At 47.7% G+C, this 18,731-nt stretch overlaps 2 protein-coding genes and 1 long non-coding RNA gene across 5 annotated transcripts in view; 2 read left to right on the top strand and 1 right to left on the bottom strand.

Moving 5' to 3' along the window:
• Positions 1–843, bottom strand: part of TGFBRAP1 (transforming growth factor beta receptor associated protein 1) — a 33,933-nt gene extending 33,090 nt beyond the window's left edge. Inside the window, exon 1 of one of the 2 annotated variants that reach the window (XR_015137347.1) lies at positions 672–806. The gene's annotated coding sequence lies outside the window, so the exon portion shown is untranslated. Of the gene's footprint in view, positions 1–671 lie in introns of both variants that reach the window. The other variant, XM_086327762.1, reaches the window with a different exon arrangement.
• Positions 844–1,059: 216 nt separating this feature from the next.
• Positions 1,060–3,186, top strand: LOC147363654 (uncharacterized). Its single transcript, XR_015137349.1, has 2 exons — positions 1,060–1,252; positions 2,350–3,186. It is a non-coding gene; the product is annotated as an uncharacterized LOC147363654 (long non-coding RNA).
• Positions 3,187–7,228: 4,042 nt separating this feature from the next.
• On the top strand, positions 7,229–17,966 carry TSLIG2 (tRNA splicing ligase complex subunit 2). Of its 2 annotated transcripts, XM_086327774.1 has the most exons (4): positions 7,229–7,645; positions 9,292–9,458; positions 12,958–13,333; positions 15,154–17,966. In XM_086327774.1, the coding sequence occupies exons 1-4, from the start codon at positions 7,547–7,549 to the stop codon at positions 15,208–15,210; spliced, it is 699 nt and encodes a 232-aa protein (XP_086183900.1). In that variant the 5' UTR covers positions 7,229–7,546; the 3' UTR covers positions 15,211–17,966. The 2 variants fall into 2 exon arrangements, with proteins under 2 accessions (XP_086183900.1, XP_086183901.1); XM_086327775.1 differs by lacking the exon at positions 12,958–13,333 and having other exon boundaries at positions 7,243–7,645.
• Positions 17,967–18,731: the final 765 nt, after the last annotated feature.

Below are 18,731 nucleotides of genomic sequence, written 5' to 3'. Positions count from 1 at the left end.
GAACCCTGATCCGACAGGTTGGGACCCCTGAACTCAATACAGCCTATGTGCATGAAGAAGAGCTGTGTGAAACCCCATTTCCTGCAGCCAGCTAGGGCCTAGGAGGGGGGTTTGATAGTCACCAAAAGCCTTTGGCGGGAGTGATGGCAGGTGCGAGCAACCAGAGGTGGCAGCTTCTGTCTTGAAAGCCACCTCTTAAAACACAGAAGGCGGGCAGAGGAGAAGCCAAGTTCCATAGCACCTGCGTCCCAGGACAGAACGGCGGCGAGGAATCCCCGCCTCGCATCACACACCCCTGCCCGGTCTCCCAGTTCAGGCCAGACAGTCGGCCCCGACTGTGGCCCGGAATTCGCGCTCTCAAATCCCAGGAGCTCCAGGAAATGTCAACCACAGCGACGAAACGATCGCATGCTCGGGTGGAGGGGCAGGGGGCGCGGGGCGTCGTCCTGCTGGGCTCCTCCCCCCAGAACAGCTCACTCAAACCCGGACGAGGTCTCGGGTCTTCCCAGCCCCGAACACGCGCACGCCGCACACCCGCCGGGTCCCCGCGCCGCGCGCCCACCCCCAGCTCGGCCGCAGTCCCCTCCTCGCCACCTGCCCGCGCGCACCTGCTAGTACCCGTCGCCCCCTAACCCCCTTCCCGCCCCAGCCCCGCCCCTGGGCCCGCTCACCGGCCGCGCTCCGGCCGCTCCGGGCCTCGCGCCCCGGGCCGCGCGCTCCTGAGCCCCGGCTCCGGCCCCGGCTTCGGCTCCGGCCCGGCCCCGCCGCTTCCCGTCACGTGGGTGGCCGGGGCGGGAGCGCCGGTCCCCGTCCGGCCTGCGCCCCGCGTCGGCTGCAGACCCCGCCCTGGGCCGGGCCGCGGGAGGGGGCGCCCCTCCGGCCTCGGATGCCCGGGGTTTGGGGGGCCCGGAGCGCCTGCCTCGGGGCTCGCGGGGGCGGTGGGCGGGGAGACGCGCAGATCTCCGCGGCGCACGAGCTGAGCCTGCCGGGCCCTGGGCGGGGTCGGTAACGCAGCAAGGCTGCAGCTGCCGGGGCCGCGCTTTCTCCTCCCCCGGGCCTGCTGGACACGCTCGCCGCCCTATTTCTAGCACCGCGACGGCGCTGGGCAGTGTACTTGCTGAACGAACAAGTGAATCCACCCATCCCTCCATCCCGGGAAAGGCTGGACCGCACGGCCACCTGACGTAGTTGGACTGGAGGAGTGAGTGGATGGCGGCTGGTGGCCCCGGTAGGACTGAAATGGACTGGCCGGGTACGAGCCGCCCGCCGCCCGCCCCAGGCCCACAGCTAGCCCCGAGCCCCCGGGGCGGTGAATTCGCAGGGTGTCGTTACTGAAGCAGGGAGTCCTGGACTATTTGCCCACTCTTTCAGGAGCGCCAATCGATAGCTATCCCTTTGGGTCAAACTACAGCGTAGAGTCGTAGGTTAGGATGAATCCATGGGCCTCTCTTCAACATATAGTCAAACTCCAGTTCCACAGAGAAAAAGAAAATTCCCTCTACAGCCGTCAGTGCGCAACTATCAGCATGTAAAAAGCCCAATTTTCTCAATGATTTTCCTGACTTTAAGAGGCCCCCAAGACCTCAGGTTTCCTCCACCCCCTGGAGAATATAAAACAAAGACGTAGTCCCCTATCTAGAGGCAGATACCAGCTACTACTCTGCAGCCTTCTGTTTCAAAGGGAGAAAAACAAATGACCCCCCCAAAAGTCAAGTGAAGCAAATAATCACCAGGAATTAATTTTCTGTGACTTCCTATGCCCATCCCTTCTGGCTACACACGTCCCACCAGCCCCAGACAAGAGTTTCAGTCCTGACCCTGTGGATCCAGCATCACTGGCCCAACCTCCAGGTGGTGAAGGGGTTTCCAGAGTGTACAGCTACCTGAGCTTCAAAGGCAAGTGCAGGTCTGGTGGAGCCAGCTCTCTGGCTCCACCTGAGTTTTCATCCATCTCATTTTGCCCAGGCCCATGGAGAATGTGTGACTCAGCTCATCACTGGCCCACTTGGCCTAGAATCCACTCTGCTTTGTTGTTTCAGGGCTCTGCCATGCCCTGGCATGAGATTAGGTAGAGGTGACACCTACTGACTGCCAGTCAGACACAGGGCTAAGGGGCTTACCGTGGTGGCCTCATTTAAGCAATATCCTTATGAAGTAAGCACTACTGATTTCTACATTGTACACGGGAATTAACAGACACAAAGTGAAAGACTTCCCCTACATTCCACAGAGTAAGAACAGAGCAAGGATAAGAACTCAACACCATGGTGAAATTTTTTATACATAAAATTAGGCTCTGTTGGTTGAAATACTTTATGGAACATTTGTGTTCTGCTTTACACAATCTAGGAGTGAAGATGTGTTAACAAAGAGGAGCAAAAGAAGATAATTCAGAAATAGTTATTTCCTTTTTGAAAAAATTTGTCAGAAGATTCCTAAAATGGCAAACTCTACACGTGCATGTTATTCCATCTACAAACCTTCTTCCTGAAGTTTTTGAGAAGTCTATTAGCTGTATGTAACTAATCCATACACATGCAAAGATCTGCACATGGCTAATTCTATACTCCTTATGTTGTCTTGATTCATCATATTTAAGAATATAAAGTTTTCAAAGGAATTACTAATTAACTTCATGTAAAGATGGAGAAGCTCTATACAGTCAGCAAAAACAAGACCGGGAGCTGACTGTGGCTCAGATCATGAATTCCTTATTGCCAAATTCAGACTTAAATTGAAGAAATTAGGGAAAACCACTAGACCATTCAGGTATGACCTAAATCAAATCCCTTATGATTATACAGTGGAAGTGAGAAATAGATTTAAGGGACTAGATCTGATAAGAGTGCCTGATGAACTATGGACAGAGGTTCGTGACATTGTACAGGAGACAGGGATCAAGACCATCCCCATGGAAAAGAAATGCAAAAAAGCAAAATGGCTGTCTGAGGAGGCCTTACAAATAGCTGTGAAAAGACAAGAAGCAAAAAGCAAAGGAGAAAAGGAAAGATATAAGCATCTGAATGCAGAGTCCCAAAGAATAGCAAGGAGAGATAAGAAAGCCTACCTCAGCGATCAATGCAAAGAAATAGAGGAAAACAACAGAATGGGAAAGACTAGAGATCTCTTCAAGAAAATTAGAGATCCCAAGGGAACATTTCATGCAAAGATGGGCTCAATAAAGGACAGAAATAGTATGGACCTAACAGAAGCAGAAGATATTAAGAAGAGGTGACAAGAATACACAGAAGAACTGTACAAAAAAGAGCTTCATGACCCAGATAATCACGATGGTGTGATCACTCACCTAGAGCCAGACATCCTGGAATGTGAAGTCAAGTGGGCCTTAGAAAGCATCACTACGAACAAAGCTAGTGGAGGTGAAGCTATTTCAAATCCTGAAAGATGATGCTGTGAAAGATTGATGCACTCAATATGCCAGCAAATTTGGAAAACTCAGCAGTGGCCACAGGACTGGAAAAGGTCAGCTTTCATTCCAGTCCCAAAGAAAGGCAATGCCAAAGAATGCTCAAACTACTGTACAATTGCACTCATCTCACACGCTAGTAAAGTAATGCTCAAAATTCTCCAAGCCAGGCTTCAACGCTATGTGAACCGTGAACTTCCAGATGTTCAAGCTGGTTTTAGAAAAGGCAGAGGAACAAGAGATCAAATTGCCAACATCCGCTGGATCATCGAAAAAGCAAGAGAGTTCCAGAAAAACATCTACTTCTGCTTTATTGACTATGCCAAAGCCTTTGACTGTGTGGATCATAATAAACTGTGGAAAATTCTGAAAGAAATGGGAATACTGGACCACCTGACCTGCCTCTTGAGAAATCTGTATGCAGGTCAGGAAGCAACAGTTAGAACTGGACATGGAGCAACAGACTGGTTCCAAATAGGAAAAGGAGTTCATCAAGGCTGTATATTGCCACCCTGCTTATTTAACTTATATGCAGAGTACATCATGAGAAACACTGGACTGGAAGAAACACAAGCTGGAATCAAGATTGCCAGGAGAAATATCAATAACCTCAGATATGCAGATGACACCACCCTTATGGCAGAAAGTGAAGAGGAACTAAAAAGCCTCTTGATGAAAGTGAAAGAGCAGAGTGAAAAAGTTGGCTTAAAGCTCAACATTCAGAAAACGAAGATCATGGCATCTGGTCCCATCACTTCATGGGAAATAGATGGGGAAACAGTGGAAACAGTGTCAGACTTTATTTTTGGGGACTCCAGAATCACTGCAGATGGTGATTGCAGCCATGAAATTAAGATACTTACTCCTTGGAAGGAAAGTTATGACCAATCTACATAGCACATTCAAAAGCAGAGACATTACTTTGCCAACAAAGGTCTGTCTAATCAAGACTATGGTTTTTCCAGTAGTCATGTATGGATGTGAGAGTTGGACTGTGAAGAAAGCTGAGCACTGAAGAATTGATGCTTTTAGACTGTGGTGTTGGAGAAGACTCTTGAGAGTCCCCTGGACTGCAAGGAGATCCAGCCAGTCCATTCTAAAGGAGATCAGTCCTGGGATTTCTTTGGAAGGAATGATTCTAAAGCTGAAGCTCCAGTACTTTGGCTACTTCATGCGAAGAATTGACTCATTGGAAAAGACTCTGATGTTGGGAGGGATTGGGGGCAGGAGGAGAAGGGGACGACAGAGGATAAGATGGCTGGATGGCATCACCAACTCGATGGACGTCAGTTTGAGTGAACTCCGGGAGTTGGTGATGGACAGGGAGGCCTGGTGAGCTGCAATTCATGGGGTCGCAAAGAGTCGGACACGACTGAGCGATGGAACTGAACTGAACTGAACTGATGATATTTACTTTTGGCTGTGCTGGGTCTTCCTTGCTGCACAAAGGCTTTCTCTGGTTGCAGCAAGCAGAGGTTATTCTCTAGCTGTATGTGAGCTCCTCACTGTGGTGGCTTCTCCTGTGGAGCACCAGCTCTAAGCTCATGGGCTTCGGTAGTTGCAGCACATGGGCTCAGCAGTTGCATCCCACGGGCTCAGTAGTTGCATCCCACAGGCTCTGGAGTGTGGGCTTAGTAGCTGTGGAACAAAGGCTTTAGTCGCTTGCAGCATGTGGCATCTTTCCAGACCAAGGATCAAACCCATGTACTCTGCATTGGCAGACAGATTCCCATCCACTGTACCACCAGGGAAGTAATTATTATCCTTATTAAATATCCCTTTGGTCCATACTAAACAAGTTCTATAGAGTGTGAAAAAGATGGCCTAAAACATTAATGAAGATTAAGCATTGAATAGATACAACTGAATTCTTAGTATTACACTGCTAATAAGAGAAATCAACACCCCAGGTTCTCATTATAGATCTTGTTCATGATTCATTCATTCAGTAGACACTGAATACTTACTAAGCGTATGCACTGTGTTGCTAGGGCCGATGCAGAGGGTCAGGGTGGGGTGGTGGACTATGTTCCAAAGGAGCTCATAACCAGTGAGGTGATGACGCCAAGCAGGGCAGTGTTTGTTGTTTTTCCTCAGCTTTGTTCTTGTCAACTACAGGCCCCAAATAAAAATGTTAATGAAAACCTCACGATCTCTGAGGAAGGGGAAATTCTCATAATAAAACCTGAACATTTGCGGTTACTATATAATACAGATAATACTGTTGTAGCAGGAATGAACTTCAGTCTAGAAACTCAAATGTGGAACAAATGGAACTTTTTTTCTGTAACTGAATTTTATTTCTACTTTAAGCCCCACTTAGCTGCCAGTGACAATAATCTTATCACAGGAGGCCAGCGCTCTTCCTCAGGGCTGTGTCTGGTTAGGGAATGCGTAAGGTGCCAGGACAAGGAGAAGCAGGAGATGTCTGGTCCTCAAATCTCTGGTCCCGCACGAATTCAGAGGCGCTCTTTGTCCATTCTGGGGTTTGGTTTTCAGTCTTGTGGTTTAGGTGCTGACAAGCCTGGCTTGAAGCCTCCAATCATGGTGTCTGCCCGGCTTGCAAGTCAGATGCCTGTAGCTTCCTTGCTTCGATGTGGCAGAAGTCTCTTTCAGGTGGCCCTTCTGCCTGTACACGTTCAAAACAGCACCTCAAAAATCGTTAGAAAGGCAAATTATCCCCCGCCCTACTTCTGCACCAGAAACTGATTAAAACACAGCAGACCACCTGTTTTCAAAGGCTCTTCTCTCTAAGGCTCTTCCTAGGATGGAGTGAGGGCAGGCATTACCAAAGACCCTGTCTCTCCTTCCCCTGGAGTGGGGAGGGCGCTGGAACTTTACCAATACTTCCTCCTCTCTGACTCTTGATTTTATTCTTCTGCCCTGGGGACACTCCTATCCTGAAACGTTTGTTTCAGAGGCACCAATAGTTATCTTAAAAGGATTTCGTTTTAACCAGGGAAGTACTTCTAGTTTTAAACTGGAAAATACGAGGAAAAAAATAAAAAGCACAAGTCTTAGCTGCCATAAAACGTTTTTGCTGATGAAGAGCTTGAGACATCAGGTTAAGTCCTGAAAACCACAAGGGGGGGGGGGGGAAGAACCGGTAGTCACATTTCCAGGTAGCTAGAGGTAACAGGCAATGGCACCCCACTCCAGTACTCTTGCCTGGAAAATTCCACGGGCGGAGGAGCCTGGTAGGCTGCAGTCTATGGGGTCGCTAAGAGTCGGACATGACTGAGTGACTTCACTTTCTCTTTTCACCTTCATGCATCGGAGAAGGAAATGGCAACCCACTCCAGTGTTCTTGCCTGGAGAATCCCAGGGACGGGGGAGCCTGGTGGGCTGCCGTCTATGGGGTCGCACAGAGTCGGACATGACTGGAGAGACTTAGCAGTAACAGCAGCAGAGGTAACAGGGGAGGGATTTGCCCTACTTTGGCTCCATCTTCACAACAGTGTGAGGGGCGTTATTCCCATTTCACAACTGGGGAAACTAAACCAACGTGCGTCTGTGTCCCCGGCACTTCTCGGTTGCTCTTTCATGTGTGAGTAGGTTCATTCAGAGTATTATTTCGGGAACAAATACTTGAGTGCCTACTATGTGCCAGGCGCTGGGTTCCAGGGAATTAAAGCCTTTGGCCTTACATCATATTGAAGGAAGATTAGGAAACAAACAATAAAAAAGTTCAAAAAATAAAACCAAGAAGTTTTCATAACACTACTCACCATATTTACACTAACTTCTACCGGCCTCCCTTGCCGTCTTCCCGCGAGGCTGCCCTTGGACTCCCATTGGTTTCTGTCTCTGACGTCATACGAGGCGCGACCAGGCGCGACCAATCGTGGCTCGTGAACTTCGCCTTTTCCTCTCTTCCTGCCAGACTGGAAACGCCAGTTTCCTCTGCAGGGAGCTCTTTCACTTCTTTATGCCTCCGGGGATATTCCCCGGTTAGAGCCCGCCCAGCATCCTAGCCTTCCCGGAGAGGCGGAGCGCGACGCGCGGCACATACAGAGTGACTACACACCCGAGGCCGCCGCGCCTGCCGTGACGTCACTTCCGGGACGCTTGCTCGCGGGAGACTTGTGGGTAGCCGGCCCGGGTCTCCTGGCGACGACGATGGCGGGGGATGTGGGCGGTCGCAGCTGCACGGATTCGGAGCTGCTGCTGCACCCGGAGCTGCTGTCCCAGGAGTTCCTTCTCCTCACCCTGGAGCAGGTGCGGCGCGCTATTGCGGGCGGGCCTGCTTCGGGGAGGCGCTGGGACTTGAGCTCGCCCCGAGTAGTCCTCGGCGGCACCCGACACACCCGCCGCCGCCGTGCCAGCCGCCGGATCGAGCCGTTCTCCGCCCCGCGCGGACCGGCCGGGTCTCCGCCCTTGCATGTCGAGAGAGAGACGTCCTCAGAGTTCTAGGGACTCCTGGGAGTTAGGAATACTCTTTTGGGATTCCGATGGCTCGGAAAGGGGAGTCCAGACGACCCCCGCGGCCTGGGTGTGATCAAGGGCCTGCCAAGAGGGGCTGGGGAAGGTCGTGGAAGAATGGGAACAAGGGGTGGCGGTCCCCGGCTGCCAGCCTGGAGGGCATCGGAGAAGTCGTCCGTTCTCCACACTCACTGAGTTCAAAGATGGGGAAACTGAGCCCCAGACAGGTGGAGTGACTTCTGTGTTCACACCGCCGTTAGATGGTGCCCCCGGAGAACTCAGGGCTCCTGGCTCTCAAAGCAGCGTTTGCTCTTTTTCAGCTGTTGTGGCCTCTGATAGCAGACGAAAGATAAGACCAAAAAAAAAAAAAAAAGTGTTGAGTTTTGTCGTACTCTAGAGCACCGGGAACTGTGTTCAGTATTGTGCAGCAGCCTGGATGGGAGGGGGGTTTGGGGGAGAATGGATCTGTGTATATGTACGGCTGGGTCCCTTTGCTGTCCACCTGAAACTATCACAATATTGTTAATCGTCCAGTATAAAAAAGTTTTTTTTTTTAAGTGATGAGTTTTGTTTAAAGTGGTGGAGAATTGCTGAAAACTTTGGGGGGTTTTAAGTGGCATGTTTTGTTATTTTCCTTTTGTTTTTCCCCTCAATACTCTTTCTCTGGTTTCTTCAAACCCGGCCCTCTCACCTCCCACCCCCCACCCCGCACCTCGGTAGAATTTTTTAGAGATATCAATTACCTTTTTTCCCTGTGGTTGTGAAACTTTTTAGGTCCCTCACAGTCACCCCAGCATGTGTGAAAACACAGACTGCTGGGTTCAATGCACAAAGTTTCTGGTTCAGTAATTTTAAAGTGTGGCCTGAGGAGTGCCATTTTTAACAGGTTCTTGCAGCTGGTCCAGAGATCAGTTTGAGAATCGCTTTGAGGTCTGGGTGGTGAGCTCAGGTTTAATATAGTTTCCCAAGAAGGGAAACTTGGGGAAGAACATAGGGGGTGAGACCTCCAACCCGCCCATCTGCTCATGACAGTAGCTCTCTAGATACCTTTCTGACAGGATGGAGTAACTGTTATCATTGCTTGCTTGCTTTTGTCTGGTCTCCCCAGACAGTTCCCAGTTTGCAGTTGCATTCATAGGTTAAGATGCTGCTACTGGAAATGGCCTTTATGCCTCCTGTGTGGGTTGAGCAGCGTGGACTGCTGTCCTTCCACACTGAGAACACATGACCATTGTCTTTAGGATGAAGCTGGACAGAAAACTTGAAGAGCTTAGCCTTTCTATAGTACCGCTTCTTGCAGCAGCATACAGAATGTTAGGCACGTGTCCAAACATGAAAGTGGCTTTATACTTGTTATCTCAGCACTCATGTCTTACCCTGTTTGATAGGTGCTTAAAATGAAGGCTGTTGTTTTGAAATTACTTTTGCTTCCTTTTGCACAGAAGAACATAACTGTTGAAAATGACATGAGAGTAAACAAAGACAGCCTGACCGACCTTTATGTTCAGCATGCAATACCACTGCCTCAGAGGGATTTGCCAAAGAGTAGATGGGGGAAAATGATGGAAAAGAAGAGAGAACAACACGAGATAAAAAAGGAGACAAAAAGGTACTTTTTCTGTGGTTCTGGTTATTGTTTTATATGCCTGAACAATCTTGCTTTTCTTTTTCCCCAGGTGAATTTAGGTAAAAAAATACTTGCTCAGCTACTGTTTATTGAGTATAGGCATTGTGCTGTAGTGTAAATAAAACTGACCGAACTCCTTGCTCAAATTTGAATTGGGAGAAACACAGTAAAAAAGTTAAGTCAAATGCAGGCCACGCTGCAGTGTGGTAAATGCGAAGGAGAACAGTGACATGGGAAGAGGGATGACAGCTGTGGGTGAAGTGCCCAGGGACAGCCGCGCTGAGAGGTGACATTTCAGTGGAGAGACCTGTGGAAAGTAGGGGGTGAGCCAGGCTCTGGGCCGAACACGAGCGCCAGGCCAGGGGTGTGTCCGCACGATGGCCGGAGCAGCCTGGAGGCAGGCGGGGCCAGGCAGGGAAGGCGGCGCAGAGGCTGAGCGCGGGAGGACCTGGGCTGCCCTGAGATGAGCAGCCACCGCAGGATTTCCAGCAGAGAGATAATACCGCCTGATGCACATGTTAAGAGGTTTACTCTTGGCTGCTATACCGAGACGTGGTTTAAGGTTGGGGGAGGGTGGCGGAACCAGGCCGGGCGTTGTTCTGTACTCCTGGCAGTGGACAGTGGCGATTCTGGGGGAGGTACTGGACTTGGTCAGAAACATTTGGGGTCTGGTTGTGTTTTGGAGGCAGAGCCCACAAGATTTATTAAAGTAGGAGGGAAAAATGGAGTCAGATAAGGCCATGAGGTCTGTGAAAAGAACAGAAATAAAGAGATGGTTGTATCACTTCCATAAACCCCAGAAAATTTTAAATTCCAGAAAAATGTTCGTCAAACCACAAGCAGATAAATTTCCTTTTGTACATTTAATTAGTCAGCATAGTTAGTTAGGACGAAGTATCTTAAGATCTCTAAGTGGCCTAATTAATTATTTTCCTGTGTCTATTTCATTACATTGGGTGCTATTGATTAATCACTGAATATTTTTTTTAGAGCCTCACTGTCCTTGGCAGTGCAGACAGTGGGAGAAGATGGAATGAGAGGGCTGCAGAAGGAGCACCTTAGCTCTGAGTTAGTGGTTTTAACCTCTAGTGACGAAGAAAGATTCCTGACTGACGGGTGATTGTTTCCCACTTCCGAGAATAGTGGGAGAACACCCCACCTGTGTCATCTGTGTATAGTCTTTTGGCGAGCAGGTGTGTGTGCAGTCTCGGTGTTGATCGGAACACAGTCAGCTCAGGATGAGCGTATTTCTTACAGGCTCCCGAGGCGGTGCTGATGCTGCTGGTCCCTGGGAGGACTCTCAGTAGCAGAGCGGAAGTGTTTTTCCTAATAACTGGTTGTTCAAGTTCTTTTAACATGTCTAACTGAAAGTGCCCCCCCACCCCATCCCGGCCAAGACGTTTGTTTCACTTGAGGTCTAATTAATACTGAACAAATGAATGCTTTTATTATTTATACTTACAATTAAGAGTGGAAATTAGGTTTTCAGAAACTGAATGTGAAGACTTGGCAGTTACAAACTTAAAATTATATAAATGTTACAGTTAGTTTAGAAAATGCCTGGACTTAAGGACTTTTAATGAGTGGGGTCAGATGTCCTGTCAATTCCTTGGTGTAAGCTGCCAGTATGGTGGTTTAGTGTAGTTTTGTAGTTTGTTAGCCTTTCTAAATAATCAGTGATACATGGGCAGGATAACTCTGTCAACAGGATGGTAATTTTTAAAAGTTAAAATTTTTTGTTGTTGTTCAGTCAATGAGTTATATCCAAGTCTCTGTCCATGGACTGTAGTACACCAGGCTTCCCTGTCCTTCACCATCTCCCTGAGTTTGCTCAAACTCATGTCCATTGAGTCAGTGATATCATCCAACCATCTCATCCTCTGTTGTCCCCTTCTCCTGTCCCTAATCTTTCCCAGCATCAGGGTCTTTTCCAGTGAGTCAGTTCTTTACATGAGGTGGCTAAAGTATTAAAGCTTCAGCTTTGGCATCAGTCCTTCCAATGAATATTCCGGGTTGATTTCCTTTAGGATTGACTGGTTTGATCTCCTTGCTATCCAAGGGACTCTCACGAGTTCTCCAGCATCACAGTTCGAAAGCATCAGTTCTTCAGCACTCAGCCTTATTTATGGTCCACTTCTCACACTGGTACATGACTACTGGAAAAACCATAGTTTTGACTTATAGGGACCTTTGTTGGCAAAGTGATGTCTCTGCTTTTTAATATGCTGCCTAGCTTTGTCATAGCTTTTCTTCCAAGGAGCGAGAGTCTTTCAATTTCCTGGCTGCAGTTACCATCCATAGTGATTTTGGAGCCCAAGAAAATAGTCTATCACTGTTTCCATTGTTTCCCTATCTCTTTGCTACGAAGTGATGGGACTGGATGCCATGATCTTAGTTTTGTGAATGTTGAGTTTTAAGCCAGCTTTTTCACTCTCCTCTTTCACTTTGATCAAGAGGCTTTTTAGTTCCTCTTCACTTTCTGCCATAAGGGTGGTGTCATCTGCATATCTGAGGTTGTTGATGTTTCTCCCGGCAATCTTGACTCCAGCTTGTGAGTCATCCAGCCTGGCATTTCGCATGTTGTACTCTGCATACAAGTTAAATAAGCAGGGTGACAATATACAGCCTTGATGTACTCCTTTCCCAGTTTTGAACCAGTTGATTATTTCATATCCGGTTCTAACTGTTGCTTCTTGTCTTTTATACAGGTTTCTTAGGAGACGGGTAAGGTGGTGTGGTATTCTGATCTTTTGAAGAGTTTTCCACAGTTTGTTGTGATCCACACAGTCAAAGACTTTAGCTTCGTCAGTGAAGCAGAAATAGATGTTTTTTGGAATTCCTTTGCTTTTACTATGATCCAGTGAATGTTGGCAGTTTGATCTCTGGCTCCTCTGCGTTTTCTAAATCCATCTTGTACATCTGGAAGTTCTTAGTTCATGTATTGTTGAAACCTATCTTGAAGGATTTTGAGCACTACCTTGCTAGCATGTGAAATGAGTGCAATTGTGCGGTCGTTTGAACATTCTTTGCCTTTCTTTGGGATTGGAATGAAAACTGACCTTTTCCAGTCTTGTGGCCACTGCTGAGTTTTCCAAATTTGCTGGCATATTGAGTGCAGCACTTTCAAAGCACTATCTTTTAGGCTTTGACACAGCTCAACTGAAATTCCGTCACCTCCACTAGCTTTGTTCGTATAATGCTTCATAAGGCCCACTTGAAGTTTTAGGGTTAGTTGATGGATTGATGCTCTAAAAATAACTATGTCTTCTGTATACATGAAAGATAACTAAATTTTTGTTGATAAATTTTGTAAAGTTCAAAGCAGCAGAAAGTTATTTCATTTAGGGTAAACATAGAAAACTTCATTTCCAGTAGTCCTACTTAGATTAGGCAAATCTTTTTTGATCATTTTAGCTTTGAGTTCCAGGGAACTGGTTTGCCATTCAGAGAGTACTTTTCATGAATACATCTCTGATTTCAGGAGTAGCCCTGCAGATGGGTTGCGGAAAAGACCCCTCATTGTGTTTGACGGAAGTTCAACAAGTACAAGCATAAAAGTGAAGAAGACGGAGAACGGGGATAATGACCGGCTCAGGCCCCCGCCCCAGGCGAGCGCTACCAGTAATACCTTTAGAAAATCGTCAGATTCTTCCTCGAGTGTTTCACCCCTAGTTTTGTCTTCCAATTTGCCTACGAACAATAAAATGGAACACGGTAATAATGACACTAAGCAGAACCATGACTTAACACATAGGAAAAGTCCCTTGGGCCCTGTGAGGTCGCCGCCTTTGTCGCCTGTGGGAGCCACTCCCGTGAAGTTAAAGCGAGCTGCTCCCAAGGAGGAGGCCGAGGCCTCGGTGAGTGCTGCCTCGCGGTGCGTGCCAGCTGCATGCCTGGGGTCCGTTCTGCAGAGGTGTCTCGTTTCTACGTCTCATTCCCTGTGTGTGGCCCTGGGATCCATGATAAGCTAATGTCTTTTAAAGTGCACTCAGTTTATTTCTGCTTAAAACATGTAAAGGGAGTGCCTTTTGGGCACTTTTCCTAGATTGTGCTCTTAGAACTAAAGGAGAGAAGTAGTCCTGTGTTAGCAAGACTCAGAATGTTAACTCGGTTGGGCAGGGTTACACATTTATTAAACGGCATTGTAGATATTGACCTTGAATTGGTCTGTTTTGCACTTACCTTAAAATCACACCAGAGTCTTTAGGGTTTACCAGTTGCCTCTCCCTCCCGCCTCACATGCACCTGTCTTTAGGAGGATGGAGGTGGTTTGGGAGACGCTGCTCTGTTAGGCTCCACTAGACTTACTGTCTGAATGCTTGCATTTCAAATGGCAGATCTGTAGAGTTGCCAGAATATATTGAGTTTAATTATGAGATTTTACATACATATATATGTGCAGTTTTATAGCTTTCACTCCTTGTCTTAGTTCATTCAGGCCGATATTAACCACAGACGCCGCTGACTGGGTGGCTCCAACAGTAAACGTTCGTTTCCTGCAGCCCTGGAGACTGGGGCCCACAGTCAAGGCAGACTCAGCGTCTGGTCAGGGCCCACTTCCTGGTTCAGAGTCAGCCGCTCCCTCTGCGTCCTCTCCTGGCAGAAGGGGCAGGATGCTCTCTGGGGTCTGTTTTATGGGGGCAGGCACTCATCCCCTTCATGACCTAACTGCCTCCCAGAGGCCCCCCTCCAGCACCGCCACCTTGTGGGTCAGGATTCAGCACAGGGAGTTTGAGGGACAAAGGTATTCAGTCCACAGCATTCCTGTATATTCTTCAGCTTTGTTATCATCTTCATGTTCTATGTCAAAGAGATCAAGACTGACTAGTTGAGACCTAAATAGCAGACCCCGGAGAGAGAGCTGCAGTGACCTGACCAGCCCACAATTCTCGTTTCAGTTCATTGTTCAGACTTCTTTCAGCTGCCCCCTGTGGTGGGTACAGTAGGTCTTCCCATTTCACAGATGAGGAAGAAGCCGCCTCAATAATTTAAACAAACTAGGGCTCCAGTCTGTAGTTGAGTTCAGGTCTGCTTGACCCCAGCACACGCGCTTCTGATGACGCCACGCTGCTTCTGTCCTCAGTCACTGCTGGGGGCGTGGGGGGAGAGGAGAGGTGGGACTGTGAGGGAGGCCCTTGAATATTATGGTCAGTGAGCACTGAGGATTTTTTTTTCCCCCAAGCTCTTGGAAAGCACTTTTCTACTCAGAAAACTTTTATTCTTTGAGAGATGTGACTTTTCTTTTAAATCTTGTACTCAGATCATAGACTGTGAGGTTGGGGTGCGATGGGCCCCGCAGGGAGGAAGCAGGTCTGGAATGGCTGTCATTCTCATCTCTGAGTGTAACTGGGGGCGCTTCCAAAAAACCCCGCTGGGGTCAGGGTCGCGTTCCAGCACTTCCTGAGGGTGTTGGTTGAGTTGGCTCTGGGGTGAGGTCCAAGCCTGGGCATGTTGTCTGTGCCCCGGGCCAGTCTGTCCAGCAGACATCTGAGAACCGCAGCTGTGAACACAGGACTGGGGGCTGGCCTTCTTTCCTGCTGCCTCCAGTTCCTCCACCAGGCGGCAGCAGTGCGCCACCATTCCTGTGTCAGCGGTCAGTCTTGGTGTAAAATATGCCTTTGGGTTATCCTTCGACATTTGTGCAAGTGTGCACTGACTTCTGCTCCTGTGTTTTCAGATTAACCTGAAACCCCCAGAAGCCAAGAGGAAGATACAACATGTGACATGGCCGTGAAGGAAAGTTTCCAAAAATGTAAATATAACTGTAACTGTAGTTTTTCAAGCAAGTTCACATATATTGACAGTATTTACAGAGATCTTGATTATTGTGGAATTTTCTTAAGAGGTTTAAATTAGGTTCAAAAAAAATAAAGTCCTTTTCTTTCCCTTTCTCCCTCCTTTCCTTCCTGTGGGGGGGCGGGGGTGGAAATCTTGCCTTTCATTCTCTGATTAGGAAGGAATTTCTTTTTAAACAAGTGGTGTAGTAAAGTCATTTATATTGGCCCTAGTCACATAATTAGCTGCAAGTCTGGTATAAAATATTTGTTGAATTTTAAGAATTATGCTCAATTGTCTGTTTTGGTCTTTGGGTAAATTTGAGGGTTTTTTTAAACTCAAATACATTAGAAATTCATGATTTTTATTTCTTTTCCCAAGCAAAAGAATATAGCAGTTCATCACAGTGTTTTAGTGAGTACTGCCAGAGTCCTCTTCAGGGTTCCCCATGGAGAGCATGTTTGCAGTGCTGCCAGCTACCTGCTCAGAACGTTCAGAGGACACTGCTGTCCTTGACGCCCATGTTGCCTCTTTGCATAGAAGCCAAAAGGGAGCCCAGTGCTGTTTCTGCTCCTTCTTCCCTTTAATTGTGAGTTGATTTTTGGAGAGTAAACTGCCCAGGCCTTGGATGCTCCTGCCACGTAGTCATGGCAGCTCTGACCTCCCTCTCAGTCAGGAATCACTCCTTCCTGGGAGCGTAATCTTTTCCAAGTGAAGCTGGCTTTAAGCTCTTGAGGGGAGTGATCCTGTTGGAGGTGGTATCTGATGGCAGGAGACTCGGGGGATAGGAAGAGAGGGTAGAAGGCCAGAGCCTGAGGATCCAGGAAGCCATGTGCAGTTGGCAGGAGAGAGGCCGCTGAGTCTGGGGGTTGCTCAGAGCAGCGCGGGGCAGTGGGGGTACTGCGGAGGCACCAGAGGTTTCATGGTGTGTGAAGTGGTGTCACTCCAGTCCACTAGCAGAAGTCATTGGGGAGACACGCTAGCCTCGTGCTCATGAGTTCCCAGGTCCGTGTTCTGCCATGTGTTTCTGACCAAGGTCAAGGGCACTTCACATTCTTCCCTCCTATGAGTGACCCTCAGATTGGAGTTTTCCTTCCTAGAGCAGTTCATCCCTTTGTTGATTTGTTAAAACAAGCATTTTAGCTCTGAATCGCCTTACAAAACATTCATTCAGCCTTGAAGATAGGTACTATACCCAAACTTTAACCCTACAGTTTTCAGCCTTTCTGCCTTTATCTAGACTATAAATCCGTACACATAAGACAAAACTGACAGACACTAGTGCTGTGTCAGTTGTTAATGTTACGGTAAATTGTTAAACATGCTTTGTTATCTGCAGGGCTGACATCTGGGTATGTTAAAGGACAACCATAATCCTACACATACTGTGTGTAAAGGGAGATTTTGCAAGTGCAGATTTTAGGGTAGAATGGCAGATTGTATTTTATGTTCTGCTGTCTCCTCTTCCATTTGCATCTGTCTCCTAGTTAAGAGAGAGTTAGCTGTTGACAGTTTTACGTCAGTGGAAACTTGTTTTTAGTTACTCAATAAAAATAATTTTTAATTTGTATATTTAACTTACAGAGTAGGTTGGTAATAACAGCTGAACTGTGTAACATTGTTGCTTCAAATTGAAGTTTATATTACGAACATTCAGCGTCAGTGCTCATATAGCAGCATATTATTGAGCCGTTTTGAGTTTGAAGAGTGGAGAAGCCTCAGCCAAGTACTGTGGGTCACGTTTGCCAAATCCGAGCACAGAGTGGACACGGCTCCGTGGGCGATGACAGCGGTCCCAGGTCACTTTATGGGCTTGTCTCCAGGCCTTGACCTGAGCGGCACTCATGTGGACCGCCCCTTGGTCCTTGACAGGGGCCATCTGGTAGCTTGGATGAAGTGAGTGAAGGGTGGGTGGTCAAGTCAGGTGGCTCCCGATGTAGGCACATGTCTACTTCCTAGGCACGTGGGCTCCTATGCCTCTCCCTCTTTGCTCCCGGTTTTCCTTTTTCATACTCTCCTCTCCCACAGTTCTACTTTCTCTGCTCCTTCTCCTTCACCCTATAGATCCTGAACTCCAGGCTTACATTTATTTGCAAGTCAGATTGCTTGGCCCGCTGATCACTGAGGCCAGAGCTAGGTGAGCCCTGTCCTCCTTGCGGACCAGACGCTGGTGCAGGGGTCCGAGAGGGTCTGTCGCCCAGTGGCCGAGGAGGCGGGCAGTTCACCAGAATCTCTTTGGGCAGCGACCAGGCACTTTGCAAATACCACTACGAGGCCATCATATCTCTGCTAGTATTAAAATTCTTCAGAATTGTAATTCTTATTTGAAACAGCATTTTGGTTGACTTAAGTTTTGAGAGATGATTCTAAAACTGATCTAGAGACTCATTCAATAGCAACGACCTTCTAAAAACTTGGATTAAGTGAAACTGCCTGTAGGTGAAGTCATAGGTCTGTGAGACATCCTTCCTCTGTGGGTTGCTGTGGAGCTTGTCATCCTTAGAGCCTCCGGAATGGCCATGTTTTAAGTGTTCTCTTTTATTACATGCTGGTTTTGTAATTCGGTACAGAGAGTTTACAGAGAGTTTAACCTTGTAATATACATTTTTGTATGTCAACAGTCTTTTAAGTAGCCTTATCCTTATTTAAATAAAATGAGTAAAATTACTGAGTAGGTCTGTCATTCATAACAAAAATAAAATGTAAAAACATGTAGTGATTTGATTTTTTTTTTTGCTGTATAGAAACTTGTTTATTCCTTATAGTACAACCTTCTGTACCTGGATCGACTTCTCAGTAGTCTAGCCATCCTGGGCCTGCGTGAGGGCTGAGTGGGGGTCCTTGGGCTACCCACTGGTGGCCCTGTTCTTCCAGGGACGGAGCCACCAGCCCCCATGGTCCTCGGTCAGCTGTCCTGGCAAATGTGGACTCAGCAGAGGCTCAGCTGAGTGGGATTTGTTTCTGGAGTAATCTTGAAAAAGTTATCTCTTATTTTTTTACTGATGTTTTACTGTTGGAAATTGAAGCTCTAAATTAACTAAGGAATTTGGAAAAGCCTCAGGTGACTTTCTACCTTGAACTTAAACGTAGATCTTTTGTTTGGACAGAAGAGACCAAAAAAATCTCATTTCCATGCAGATCAGTTTTCCCACAGTGCCTTTTGCTGACTGATGTACTCTGTGCTGTCTGTACTGAGCTCGGTCGTCTTCCTTGTTGTGGCAGAAAAGATAAAGACGTGAGTTAGGTAAGTTCCTGCTCAGGATGGTAGATAATCGCAATGATAGGAGGAAACTCAGACTCTGCAGTTGAACAGTGAGGGATGGGGGTGGTGAGGAGCATTAGGGAATGTCCTCCAGGAAGAGATGGTGCTTTAAGGGGAGGCAGCTTGGAAAGCTTTCAGGAGAAGAATCCTGTTTGTCGTGGGGTTCAAAGGACTGTGTGGTCGTTGCTGCTCTGCCCATAAAAGGCAGAGTCTGCGTC

Source organism: Bos grunniens, chromosome 11, assembly GCF_055505025.1.
Source record: "Bos grunniens cultivar Pamir isolate PY7600 chromosome 11, Bosgru_T2T1.0, whole genome shotgun sequence".
Classification (NCBI taxonomy): domain Eukaryota; kingdom Metazoa; phylum Chordata; class Mammalia; order Artiodactyla; family Bovidae; genus Bos; species Bos grunniens.
This window is presented reverse-complemented; position numbering and strand designations above follow the sequence as displayed.

Excerpts from the sequence above, each read along its gene's own strand:
- TSLIG2 (XM_086327774.1), top strand. The coding sequence starts at position 7,547 with ATGGCGGGGGATGTGGGCGGTCGCAGCTGCACGGATTCGGAGCTGCTG. Across the intron at positions 7,646-9,291 it reads TTCTCCTCACCCTGGAGCAG|AAGAACATAACTGTTGAAAA; the intron begins GTGCGGCGCGCT and ends CCTTTTGCACAG. Across the intron at positions 13,334-15,153 it reads AGGAGGAGGCCGAGGCCTCG|ATTAACCTGAAACCCCCAGA; the intron begins GTGAGTGCTGCC and ends CTGTGTTTTCAG.